Source organism: Myotis myotis, unplaced genomic scaffold (assembly GCF_014108235.1).
Source record: "Myotis myotis isolate mMyoMyo1 unplaced genomic scaffold, mMyoMyo1.p scaffold_m19_p_4, whole genome shotgun sequence".
Taxonomy (NCBI): Eukaryota; Metazoa; Chordata; class Mammalia; order Chiroptera; family Vespertilionidae; genus Myotis; species Myotis myotis.
Window position 1 is genome coordinate 3,694,566 of NW_023416346.1, and position 13,562 is coordinate 3,708,127.

Below are 13,562 nucleotides of genomic sequence, written 5' to 3' on the forward strand. Positions count from 1 at the left end.
GGAGATGAGTGGATAAACAAATTGTGGTATATCTACAATTGTCTATTATCCACAAAGGCCATATATCGGCATTAAAAAAAGAATGAATTGTTGATACACACACAACTTGGGTAAATTTCAAAATAATATGCTGGGTGAAAGAAGCCAGACTAAAAGAAACAAACATTCTGTTTGACTCCATGTATACACCATTCTAGATAATGCAAACTCATCTAGAGTGCCAGGAAGCAGATCAGTGGCTGCCTGGGAATTCAGGGTAGGGAGGAGCAGGACAAAAAAATAGCAAAGTGGCTCAAAATAACTTTGGGATGGATATATTCATTTCCTTAAGTGTGGTGATGGTTTCAGGTGTGTAGATGTATGTGAAAATGTATCAAATTATACTCTTTAATATGTGCAGTTTGTTGTATATTAGTTATACCTCATTAACACCCTTAAAAATAAATAAATGAGATAAAAGGAACAATATTCAATAGAACAAAGGGTGTTTAAAAATAAGATGTGAGTAATACTATCAACAATAATTTTATATATATATATATATATATATGCCGAGTTTCTTTAAAAAGGGATATAAAACTTACATATCCCGTTTTCTTTTTCTTTTTTAATATATTTTATTGATTTTTTACAGAGAGGAAGGGAGAGAGATAGAGAGTTAGAAACATCGATGAGAGAGAAACATCGATCAGCTGCCTCCTGCACATCTCCCACTGGGGATGTGCCCGCAACCCAGGTACATGCCCTTGACCGGAATCGAACCAGGGACCCTTGAGTCTGCAGGCCGACGCTCTATCCACTGAGCCAAACCGGTTTCGGCATCCCGTTTTCTTAAAGAATAGCTCTGGGAGTAGCAGTGGAGTTGGAAGAATCCTTTGGAAGGGACAGTCACTAAGTTAACTTTCTATTCACTAGGTCATAACAGCCATGAGAGAGATAGAGATATTCTGTAAAAATATCAACAACAATACAATCTCTTCCTCGGAGATTTTGGGGGAACAGAGACTACCGAGCAAATAAAATCCTGGTTCAAATATAACCTAAAATTCTCCACCCAAAACAGAGAGCTATAAAGCATTTCAAAGCCCCTAGAATACACAGTAGGGACCCACCTGACAAATTGCAGATAGTTAAGTAGGCAAGAAAGGGTGGCTAGGAAGTACATGTGAGGACACATATCATCCTGCAGAATCTCTTCTGTTAATAAAACTCCACCAATGACCAATTTCTTAAGACATCCATTAGTATTTAAAACTTAAACCCAATTGAAAGATTTTGAATTTCACTTAGGTTAGAGCCAAATAGAGAGAGAGAAAGAGAGACCGTGATAGCAAACAAAGGCCAGAGGCCTGAGGGCTCTGCCATTCCTGATTTGATGTGCCAACTACGGAAACAGATATCCTAAGTGAGTTAGGACTATTGGATCTGCCGTACTCCTCGAAGCAAGGGATTAATCCTATTAACTCTATCTTCTCCCTGCGGCTGCTTTGGAACTGCTATTTCACCCTACATATTCTCTGGATCCTCTTGGCAAATGGCTTTGAGATGCCGTGATGGAAATGAGCTTTGGCTCTTGTCTTTACTGACCTTCAGGTAAATAGAAAGGATAGGCTCACATTTAAACGTTCTGGCACAGACAGTGGCAAGTTTTGGAAAGTAGCACAAGTATGAAACAGGCAAGAAAATGAGGATAAAGATAAAGAATACAAAAAGAGGTAAGAGGAGGGAAGAAAGACCCTCCATATGATTATTTGAGCATCTGGGGAAAGAAAGGAAAGTGAATTGCCTAGAAAGGTAGACCCTTGAAACAACCAGGACCCCATGACATAACAGATACAGCTTCATCAGGAGATAATGATTAATTTAGCCTAGAAGAATAAATAGAGATAATCTGGGCAGAAATTCATATAGAAGGAGAATAAAGCCCAGGATGCAGGACAAACAAAGGGATGACATTATGAAACCTCATGCTGCTGTTGCTAGTGCATAGAATGGTGTGTGTGTGTGTGTGTGTGTGTGTGTGTGTGTGTGTGTGTGTGTGTTGGGGGGTAGGGCAGGTGAAGAGGAGTATCAACAACATATGTAAGTACATTTCCTGGTATGAGACACAGACAGTGCCCATCATAGAGAAGTGTGCAATCCAGTTGAGAAGCTGGACAATACAAATAGAGGTAAATACACAACCCCCATTGTTAATAAAAGTTCAAGGAGAAAGCAGTTTTGTTGTAACAACTGGAAATTTTCCTTCAGTTGTGACTACATGGAACCCAAAGTTAATAAGGTACAAAAAATGTAGTCTAAGTGTTGAAATGGCTGATTTCTGCTTCCGCTGGGACAGCAGGTACTTATATGCCAACCATAACTTTTACCAATTAAACTGGTCCATTTTGTCATTTGCTCCTCAATTGTGGGCAAGTGAGGTTTTCAAAATGCTGTTGGGAGAGAAAGACTTTCCTTTACCCATTTTGGGTTGTCTGGCTGGGGCCCTGTAAATTAAACTAACAAAAAATTAATAAGAAAAAAACAAGCAGACATTTATTAAAATATGCATAATGCATACACATAGGAGCATTTAGTGGTGAGTAACTCAAAGGAGTGGTTAAAACTTGGGTTTATATAATACCTTAACAAAAGAATAAATAAATTTGTATTTATTTATGTGACAAGACAACAGAAAGGGGGCTTAGGTTCCCAAGGGCAGCAAACTGTGGGAAGGTAGATATATGGCAAAAACTAAGGGAAAATAAGGATTATTTGTACAGGTCCATTTAATGCTAATTTTCCATCTTCTTCATGGTCATCAAGTTTGCATGGCAGAAAGGATTTATGGCAGTTCTCATTTCTCAGAAGTTTCTGCTTTTAGTCAGCTGTGGAAAGCTCTGGAAGGTTTCATTTTACATCTGTTGATTCTCATTTGCCTCAAGCTCAAAGTAATCTGTATGCCAAAGTGGCATATTTTGGTGTGGCATATTCTTTTTATTTTTTTTATTTTTTATTTTATTTTTATTTTTGGTGTGGCATATTCTGCTACCCTTTAATGGGAACAGGAAAAGTAATCTATATATATAAAAGCCTAAGCAACTGCTTGGCCGCTCAACTGCTAAGCGGTATATATGAAGCGCACTGACCACAAGGAGGCAGACTCTCAATGCAGGAGCTGCCCCCTGGTGGTCAGTGCGCTCCCACAGCGGGAGTACCACTCAGCTGACCAACAGGTGCCACAAGCCAAGCTCATGGCTGGCCAGCACAGCTGCAGCTGCACAAACCTCTCCCACCCACACTCCCCCTGCGCCCCCCTCCCCCATCTGGACTGAGACCGGGATCCCACTGACTGGACGCGAGCCCACGGCCACTTCTTGGTCACGGGTGCACCGATATCACCCTAGGACAGACGTGCGGAGACCACAGCACAGCGGCAGCGAGCCTATGAGCCTACAGAGTGGTGGCCACAGTAGGCACAGTGGGGCTGGGATGAGCGAAAACGGAGCTACACAAGGCTGGCTCAGGCTCCTCCCCAGCCGCCTGCCACTTCATGCACTACTATATCCCTTGGGGGATGTAGGACTGCTGGGTTTTGGCCGATCATCACAGACCAGGCCTAGGGACCCCACCAGTGCACAAATCCATGCACCAGGCCTTTAATAGAGAATAAATTCCTCTATCCTCAGGGGACAGTGACCATTAATAAGGATTCTGATTAAAAACACATGACAAGCACAGGATTTTGGACTAGATCTTTAAAGAAGGGAATATTTACAAAGCTATGAGTTGAGTTAATGAAACCAACAAAGGATGCAGAAGAATGCAGGGTTTAGTAATGGTGGGAAGCATGGGAAAGAAATTATGTTAAGGGATCCTGGATGAGAACTGGAGCTGTGGAAGATGGCAGGACAGGAATTAGAGAAAGGCAACCTTGACAGGACATTATCTAAGTGGGGGGGGGGGAGGGATGTTGATGTTGATGATGTAATTGCCCTGACCTTTCTCTCCTGCCCTTCATCTCCAGTCAACCCATACACCCAAGGCACAACCCAACCAGAAGCTAAAAGGCAGGGGTACCAAGGCCATGTATTCCATGGGAGTCCTAGCAGAGCAGAGAAGAGTGGAAAATCAATGTGGAGAAGCAAGAAGTGGAGAATAATCTGCACATGTACTCAGCTCTTTTTGAATAGTGTTTATACAAAAACAAGTTGAGGAAATTGAAAGTAGTTATCCGGTATATGATTCAAGTCCCTTTTAAGATAATGCTTTTTTTGTTAAGATGATGCTTTTAAGGAAGGTCTTGTCTGCCTGGCTTTCGGGTTCTATATCGATCAAATTGTGTAGATAATTGCTTGTTTACCTTACCATTTTACTTTGCCTGCCTGGTACCAGGCAGTGGGAATGCCTGGAGCTGCATCTCTTAAGTGAGGCTCCTTTGAACTTAATTGTTTATCTGCTCAAATGAGAGCACTGCCTGCTTTTTAAAAAAATCATTCCTGTTGTTCAAACTTTGTCTTGAAATATTGAAAGTTAAAGGGATGATTTAAAGAAGAGCCTGGACTTCAAATTGCCTAGAGCCATGTGAATCAGAGGGTTCTCTGACTGTCTTAGGTAAAGGGACAAGTAAACGCATTTATAAATGTCAGACATGGCCCCTGGGGGGGCTACTGATGCAGACAGCCAGAGCCAGCATTAAACAATTATTCAAAGGGCTTGGTTCAATATCATTGCTGACCAGAAGTCTGGGAAAGAAATCATTTTGATGTGCTTAGAAGACTGTATCTTTCCCTGATCCTCCGCCACTGCAGAACCTCTTCAGTGGAGCCAGCTGCTCCTGTGGTCTGAGCATAGACATTGCAACTGCAGCTACTGAGCAGCTGGGATGATGCTCCCATTTCACATCTCGACATTCAGTACTTGCTCTGAACTTTAGCCACCTGTGACTTATTAGGGAACTCAACCGCATACATTCATATGTGTTCTTGTATCTGACAGTCTCTTCTGACGCTTTAATTCAATCCAACCATATCATATCTCAGTGATACTATCACTGGTTATCACCATAATAATCAGTGTGGTTCCTTCTCACAACGGAGCTATATTTCAAGCTATTATTCTGATTGTGTTTTGTTTTTCCCCAGTCCCCTCTTCATTCTCGCTGGGCCAATTTCATTCTTTCAGTCTACATTGAAGTTGAAATAAAGGTACATAAAAATATTCAAATAATCTTTTAACTTTTGTGTTAAATAAAGAGTCTCAGAAACGTGTGTGTCAGCTTTTCCTGTCCCAGGGAGTAGATGAGACAGAGTCTAGACAGAGTGTAAAGATATAACCAAATAGAGACTCAAATAGGAGGACAGAAGGATGTGAGGAATGAATATTCTGTCACAATAACTAGAGTGCAAAGTAAGAGGGATTCCCCTCCTCTTACCCCTGCCAGCTCATAACCTGTGAACAACCCACCTTTCAATCATAGTGGACATTTATAAGTCCCCTTCCCCCACTACTATTGGCTAATAGGTGGGGATGGGAGACATAAAAGGAGAATGTCAGCCCTTGGTAAGTGGAACTAAATAGGGACAGTTGGAAGTGTCCTTCTCAAGCAGGGCAACAGAAGACACATTTACTGTTCCACATTTATTTAAAGAACTATAGCAAGGATTAAGTTTAGCTGCTTGTTACAGAAAACCCCAAATAGTAGTGGTGTGAACAACAAAGAAGTGTATCTGTAAAAGAAGTCTAAATCTCCTTCCATTTATTACTCTGCCAGCCTCTTTATATCTCATGGTCCCAGATGACAACATAAATTCTAGCCTTCAAGTCTATATTCCAGTAGGAGGAAGGAAAGAAAAGGGACAATCCCTCCCTCTAAGAAAACTTCCTATGAGTTTCACATGACATTTCCAATTATATCTATTTACCAGAAATTGATCACAGGTAGCTGCAAGAGAAGCTGGGAAATTATGGCCTTTATTCTGAGCAGCAAAAATCATGGGTTCTATTTCTCAGGAAGAAATGGGAAACAGATATTAGGAGATAATCAGAGGGATCTTTCATTTTGTTAAAAACAAGACAACAGGCCCCAAATGGAATCACTTCTGCTAAATCCCATGCCACTACACTGAGACTTTATTATAATTCTGGCATTCCCACAAATGGAATCTTACACAAAACAATCAAAAAAATTGTCTGAGCAGCACTAGTTGGGCAATCTGCCATATAGATTCCTGTCATCCCCTAAAGAAAACTACCCTTGCAATAGTCAGTCCACTTTTTGCCCCTAGCACAACTTCCTTTTGCCTGCTCCCTTCTGCCTATAAAAGTTTTCCATTTTGCACAGCTCCTCAGAGCTCCCTTCTGTCTGCTAGATAAGATGCTGCCCAATTCATGTTGTTGAATAAAGCCAATAAGATCTTTAAAATTCACTCAGTTGAATTTTGTTTTTTAACAATTTACAATGGAGTAGAATATGGATAGAAGATTAGAGGAAGAAAGACAGATAAAAGAACAGAAACAATGCAAAGTTCTTGGCATTTAGGCTTTTTAAGAGTGGAGTATAAAAAAATCAGTACCCACATAAGGTGGCAACAAAGAAGTGTATCTGTAAAAGAAGTCTAAATCTCCTTCCATTTATTTCTCTGCTAGCCTATGAACAGGAAATTTTAATAGTTCCATTACTTGCAGTAAAAAATGTAATACTTGCAATAGAAGATGTAAGATCAGGGAATAATCCTTCATTCAGGATTGGAGTCAAGTCAAGGAGGGCTGCTGTCAGAACCAGCTTAATAATTACCTTGTTTGAAAAGGGCATCACCAATGCTGTATGCAAATGAGGCAACAAAAGGGAGTACAGGGAACCAAGATGGCGGCATAGGTAAACATCGGAAATTGCTGCCTCACACAACCACTTCAAAAATACAACGAAAAGACAAAACGGACATCATCCAGAACCACAGGAAGGCTGGCTGAGTGGAAATTCTACAACTAGAAGGAAAGAGAAAAGCACACTGAGACTCAGAGGAGGTGCGGAAGTAAAGTGCAGAGGTAGGGAGGTGCACGCAGCAAGGGCTGGCAACTGAGGACACGGTTGTCTTTTTCAGTTGGGAGGGAGACACAAGCTCCTGACTGCTCTGAACGCCATTTCCGGGTGAGTCTCTGGGGACCCAGACTTATACAGGGAGAAACTTGACTGTCTGGCATCGGGCAGAACTTGAGGGCGGCTTTCTCTCAGAGGTGCTTGCAGCCATTACCGCAGAACAGTGAGACCCCGGGCGTCTTAGGGCAGGGCTAAGGATCAGCCATAGCTGTTTGCTCTGCCCTGTTGATTCCCTGAGACCCTGCCCCACCCAAGCTGTGTGCAGAGGCTTTTGCACATGAAAGGCCTGGCCCTTTGCAATCTGAAAATTACCTAACTAACTGCAGCTGGGACAAAGAGACCCATAACTTACAAAAGAAGGCCCAAGGCCCTACAGCAGCTTGCATTGCTTCACAGCTGGGCCTCATCAGGGCACCTCCAAACCCCAAACAAAGAAGAGGAATCTGCAGATCTCTCCATAGCTCCTGCTGGGTAGCCTCAGGCAGAGGCTAAATTACCACCTCCTTAGAGATCCAAGAGCCAGTATACCCAGTGGTCAGAGTGGACCATCCAGATTAGAACTCCTCAGATCCATAAGGGACACACTCAGGGGGCAGATTCAGTGAGCACCAAAGTCCCACTGAAGCAAGTCTTAGCCCAGAAGGGTGTCTTTAGCACAGAAGTTCTCCCACCATAACCACAGCTGATTCTCACAGCCAATTGGCCTGGAGGTCAATTCCTCCCAGTGATACCTACAACAACCACAGCTTAACTACAAACAAGACTGTGCACAAAGACCACAAAGGGGTGCACCAAGAGTGTCCACCTCAAGTAATTGGGGAGGCTGAGCCACTGGGTCCTATAGGACACCTAGCACACAAAGCCACTCTACAAACACAGGGAAGCAGCCAAAATGCGGAGACAAAGAAATAGGTCACAAATGACAGAAATGGAGGAAAGCAAACTACTGGATATAGAGTTCAAAACCATGGATATACGGTTTTTCAAGAATTTTATAGAAACCGCCAATAAATCTAGTGAGACCCTCGAGGATATGAAAAAGGACCAACTAGAAATTAAGCATACACTGACTGAAATAAAAAATATTATACAGAGATCCAACAGCAGACTAAAGGATCCCAAGAATCAAGTCAAAGATTTGAAATATGAAGAAGCAAAAAAAGCCCAACCGGAAAAACAAAAAGAAAAAAGAATCCAAAAATATGAAGATAGTGTAAGGGGCCTCTGGGACAACTTCAAGTGTACCAACATCTGAATTATAGGGGTGCCAGAAGAAGAGAGAGGGCAAGATATTGAAAACCTATTTGAAGAAATAATGACAGAAAACTTCCCCTACCTGGTGAAAGAAATAGACTTACAAATCCAGGAATCGCAGAGAACCCCAAACAAAAGGAATCCAAAGAGGACCACACCAAGACACATCATAATGAAAATGCCAAGAGCAAAAGACAAAGAGAGTATCTTAAAAGCAACAAGATAAAAACAGTTAGTTACTTACAAGGGAGTACCCATATGACTATCAGCTGATTTCCCTATGCAGGCCAGAAGGGAGTGGCAAGAAATATTCAAAGTGATGAATAGCAAGAACCTACAACCAAGATTACTTTATCCAGCAAAGCTATCATTCAGAATAGAAGGTCAGATAAAGCGCTTCACAGATAAGGAAAAGCTAAAGGAGTTCATCACCACCAAACCAGTATTATATGAAATGCTGAAAGGTATCCTTTAAGAAGAGGAAGAAGAAGAAAAAGGTAAAGATACAAATTATGAACAACAAATACACATCTATCAACAAGTGAATCTAAAAATCAAGTGAATAAAAATTTGATGAACAGAATAAACTGGTGAATATAATAGAATCAGGGGCATAGAAAGGGAATGGACTGACTATTCTATGGGAGGAAAGGGGTGTGGGGGATGCGGGAAGAGACTGGACAAAAATCATACACCTATGGATGAGGACAGTGGGGGTGGGAGGTAAGGGCAGAGGGTGGGGTGGGAACCGGGTGGAGGGGAGCTATGGGGGAAAAAAATAGGAACAACTGTAATAATCTGAACAATAAAGATTTAATAAAAACACACACACACAAAAAAAAACAAAACAAGAACATTTGTATGCATGCTAATCTACTCTTGTTTTAATCAGATTATAAAATAAAGCAATGGCTTGCAGGCTGGGTCTTTTCTGTCCTCATTCAGGCACAGGAGATCCACCGTGCCCCAGCTGTAAAAAGAAAAAAAAAAAGTTCCTACTATGAACCAAGTAGTGTAACTATGAGTTTGTGTCTGTGTGTATAAGATAGGTATTACTATGTCAGTCTACAGATAGCAGCGCCAAGGTATAAGAAGCTCAAAACTTGCTCTAAAAAAACCCCACAACCCAAGTGTAATCATGAGAAATTACATCAGGCGTACCTAATTGGAAGGATATTCTACAAAAATACCTGACCATTACTCCTCAAAACTGACAAGGCCATGAAAAATAAGGAAAGGCTGAAAAACTGTCACAAATCATGCATGACAACTAAATTCAATGCAATGTCCAAGACTGGATCCTGAAACAAAAAAAATACATTAACAGAAAACTGATGGTATAAAGTCTGGAGATTAGTTAATAGTAACACACCAGTGTGTGTTTCTTATATTGGACAAATGTGCCATAGTAGTGTGAGATAAGATTGGAGGAAACAAACTTGTTCAGTAGAATATGGGAACCCCTTGTACAATCTGTGTAACTTTTCCATAAGTCTAAAATTCTTCCACACACAAAGTTTAATTAAAATATTGAGACGAGGTTCTACTGGCAAATTCCTTTGGAAACTTTGGAGTAAAGAATGCCCAATTGAGTTTCTCAATTCCTGTAATTATCAAAGTTTTCTGAGATACCTAATATGCATTGTGATTATAAGAGATATAGGATGTTATATTTACCAACATATTTGGCCAGCTACCTATTCTTTCTTTAGAAAGTAGTTTTCCAGAAAAGTGCTGACACAGAGAAGGTTTTTCCCGATGTTGCACAGACTTTCACCCAATATCTGATCAGGTTCAAATTTTAATCAGCAACTTTTGCTGAAGAGAGAAAAATTACATGAATATGTAACTGGCAAAAGACTTAAAACTAGAAGATACTATGATGAATGAGAGAATCCTCATTAAGGTTATATTAATGGGCTGCTGCAATTGACCATAGGGTGACTATAAATGATAAATATATAGCCTACTTTTAGTTAAATAAAGAAATAAAAAATCAATCATGTAAGTACAGGATGAGGAAGAATGGACTCAAATGCCCATCATGTTCCAGTGAGGGGCTTTGTGTCTTGACTTCATAGGTAGAATGAGTACAACTGCCATGCTTAGTAATGAATACGTATAAAGTTAAGGCCATTTCTGCTGATTTGTGTAGTTCTATGTGCCATATCACAAAAGCTCCTCAATGAATCATTCCCAAAGGAGAAGGAACAGGATGAAGTGCATCTTGGAAACCATGACATATCAAGAAATATTTTAGAAAACTAGGAATTTAACCCTAATGAACAGAAACCTTAAGGGGATTTGACAGTGTTCCTTACATATACAAGGATACAAAGAGAATTAAACCTATTCTGTGTAACTTCAACTTTTGCTGAAGAGAGAAAAATGCCGTGAACATGTAACTGGCAAAAGAAGGAGGATCTAAGGAAACAAACAAATCCACTATTTTTTCTCCTGTGGAAATAATTGACTTATTTAAAAAAATCACAACTATGTGGATAAGTTAATGGCTTGCTTCAAATCTGCTCCCAAACTGAGCCAGAATTAGCATGAAGTGAGCAATGGAGGCACCTATGACACCCATGTTGCGGAAACACTCACTCTCAAGGTCCTATAAAGGCCTAAACACTCAACCTCTGAGAGTGAGTGTCACTTTAAATTTTCTTCAGAGATATCTGCTTACCTCACCCTAGTCCCAGGCCTGTGATTGGTCGGGTCATCCCTCTGTGACATCACATTAAATGTTTCCCTAGGTAACGGCTATATAACTACCTATCTACCAGTCAGTATGGTCTGTTTCTCCAGAGCCTGAAGAGAAAGAGACCTGAGGCCACATCTCCCAACTGGAGGTAGGCGATAAGTCTGTATCAATTCTACCATGTAGCAATGGCCTGGGCCCCAAAGCAGAAGTGGGCAGAGCCAAACCTAAGGGATCCCAGGGCTGGAAGGGCCTACAGAGATGGCAGGGGAGGCAGACGTGGCAGAGGCCAAGGCTGGGGCAGCTCCTCCAGCTACCTGGAGCCTAGGGCTCCTGGCCCCCGAGGCCCTCCTCTTGTTTTTAAAATAAAAAACAGTCTGATTGGTGCAGTGATTGGTCATGGAGGATCAAAAATAAGAGACATCCAGAGTACAACAAACACGAAAATACAGATCTTCCCGGTACAGGGTGATTCCGAAGCAGACGTAAACATTTTTGGCAGCAAGGAAATGCAAGCAAAGGCCAAAGCAGTTATAGAGACTATTATTGAAAGACAAGGAAGCAACTACCAATATTCAGAATGCACTGTTAATAACGCTGCACCCCAACCAGCTGTTGCAAGAGACTTAACCACAGATAACACTGTTAGAGAAGTTCGACCGTTGATAGACTGGGATCGAATTAGGGCAAAAGCGACAGACTGGGAAACAAGAAGATGGGAAGACTTAGCACCAATTAAAAAAGACTTTTACATAGAATCCAAAGCAACAAGTTCTCTGTCTCAAATGCAGGCAGACCTTTGGAGGAAGGAACACTTCAATGTAATTTGTGATGATTTGAAAGATGGTGAAAAACGGTCTATCCCCAACCCAACTATTAAATTTGAGGACGCTTTCCAGAATTATCCTGAAATAATGAAAAACATTCAAAAAGCAGGGTTTCAAAAGCCAACGCCAATTCAATCACAGGTGTGGCCGATTGTTCTACAAGGGATAGATCTTGTAGGAGTCTCCCAGACTGGAACAGGCAAAACTTTGTCTTATTTATTGCCTGGGCTTATTCACATCAATTCTCAACCAACACCCAGAGAACAGAGGAATGGTCCCGGCATGCTAGTCCTTGCACCGACTAGAGAATTAGCTCTCCAGGTAGCAAATGAATGTTCTAAGTATTCATATAAAAATCTTAAAAGTATTTGCATATACGGTGGTGGAAGTAGACAACAACAAATAAAAGACGTTGCCAAAGACATAGACATCATTATTGCAACTCCTGGGCGACTGAATGATCTGCAAATGAATAATTTTGTCAACCTTAGAAGCATAACCTACTTAGTCTTAGATGAAGCTGATAAGATGCTAGACATGGGATTTCAACCTCAGATAATGAAGATTTTATTAGATGTGCGCCCAGATCGGCAAATGATCATGACAAGTGCAACTTGGCCAGATGCCATTCGTCGCCTTTCACAAACTTATTTGAAAGAGCCTATGATCGTTTATGTTGGTACTCTGGATCTAGTTGCTGTAAATACAGTGAAGCAAACTATAATTATTACCACAGAGGAAGAAAAACGATCTCTTATAAAAGAATTCCTACGCAGCCTGTCACCCAAAGACAAAGTCATCGTGTTTGTCAGTAGAAAAATTGTCGCTGACGACTTATCCAGCGATTTAAGCCTCCAAGGCCTACCTGTACAATCCTTGCATGGAAACAGAGAACAGAGTGACCGTGAGCAGGCATTAGATGACTTTAGAAGTGGAAATGTGAAAATACTGATTTCTACTGACTTAGCATCCCGAGGTCTTGATGTTGATGATATCACACATGTGTATAATTACGATTTCCCAAGAAACATCGAAGAATATGTACACAGAGTAGGGCGTACTGGAAGAGCAGGGAAGACTGGAATCTCCATTACCCTTATGACTAAAAATGATTGGAAGACTGCCCCTGAATTGATTAAAATTCTGGAAAGATCAAATCAAAGTATCCCAGAAGCTCTTGTAACAATGGCCAAAAAATACAAGTTAGGTGAACAAAATAGAGACACAGGAAACAAATCAAAACTATTTCAACAAAAACCCAAGGAGTTTCATTAAGATGTACAGTGAAAAGAAGTTGTGCCAAACTACCAGAAGATTCAAGATAAGTTAAAGATATGCAGTGTTCAAGATACATATTGGAAAGCATTGGAAACATACTGGTAGTTTGAAGACCACTGATTATTTAATAATACCACTGAGCTTTCAATATTGTGTGTAAACTCCTTAATAAAGTGTTTTGAAAATGAAAAAAAAGTGAGTACAGGTATTTTGGGCTTATCTCTTCAGTTCATAAGCATACTCCATTATCTCATTGGGCTTTACTTAGAAATAACAAGTTCAAAGACAAAATTATGAAGAATTCCAAGACAGTGACAGCAGGGTTTTAAAACAAGGGTGAGGCCCTTCTGAGTGTGGAGCCCTGTGGAACTGCACATGGAGTTAGCCCTGGAGCTGTGGCAGGCACGGGGATATACCACTCCTT

General features: G+C 40.9%; 1 protein-coding gene across 1 annotated transcript; it reads left to right on the plus strand.

Annotated features, from left to right (window-relative positions):
• The first annotated feature begins 11,221 nt into the window (after positions 1-11,221).
• LOC118653747 (probable ATP-dependent RNA helicase DDX53) lies at positions 11,222-13,135 on the plus strand. The gene has a single exon (XM_036304476.1). It carries the CDS (start codon positions 11,222-11,224, stop codon positions 13,133-13,135), a length of 1,914 nt encoding a protein of 637 aa, XP_036160369.1.
• The last annotated feature ends 427 nt before the right edge of the window (positions 13,136-13,562 follow it).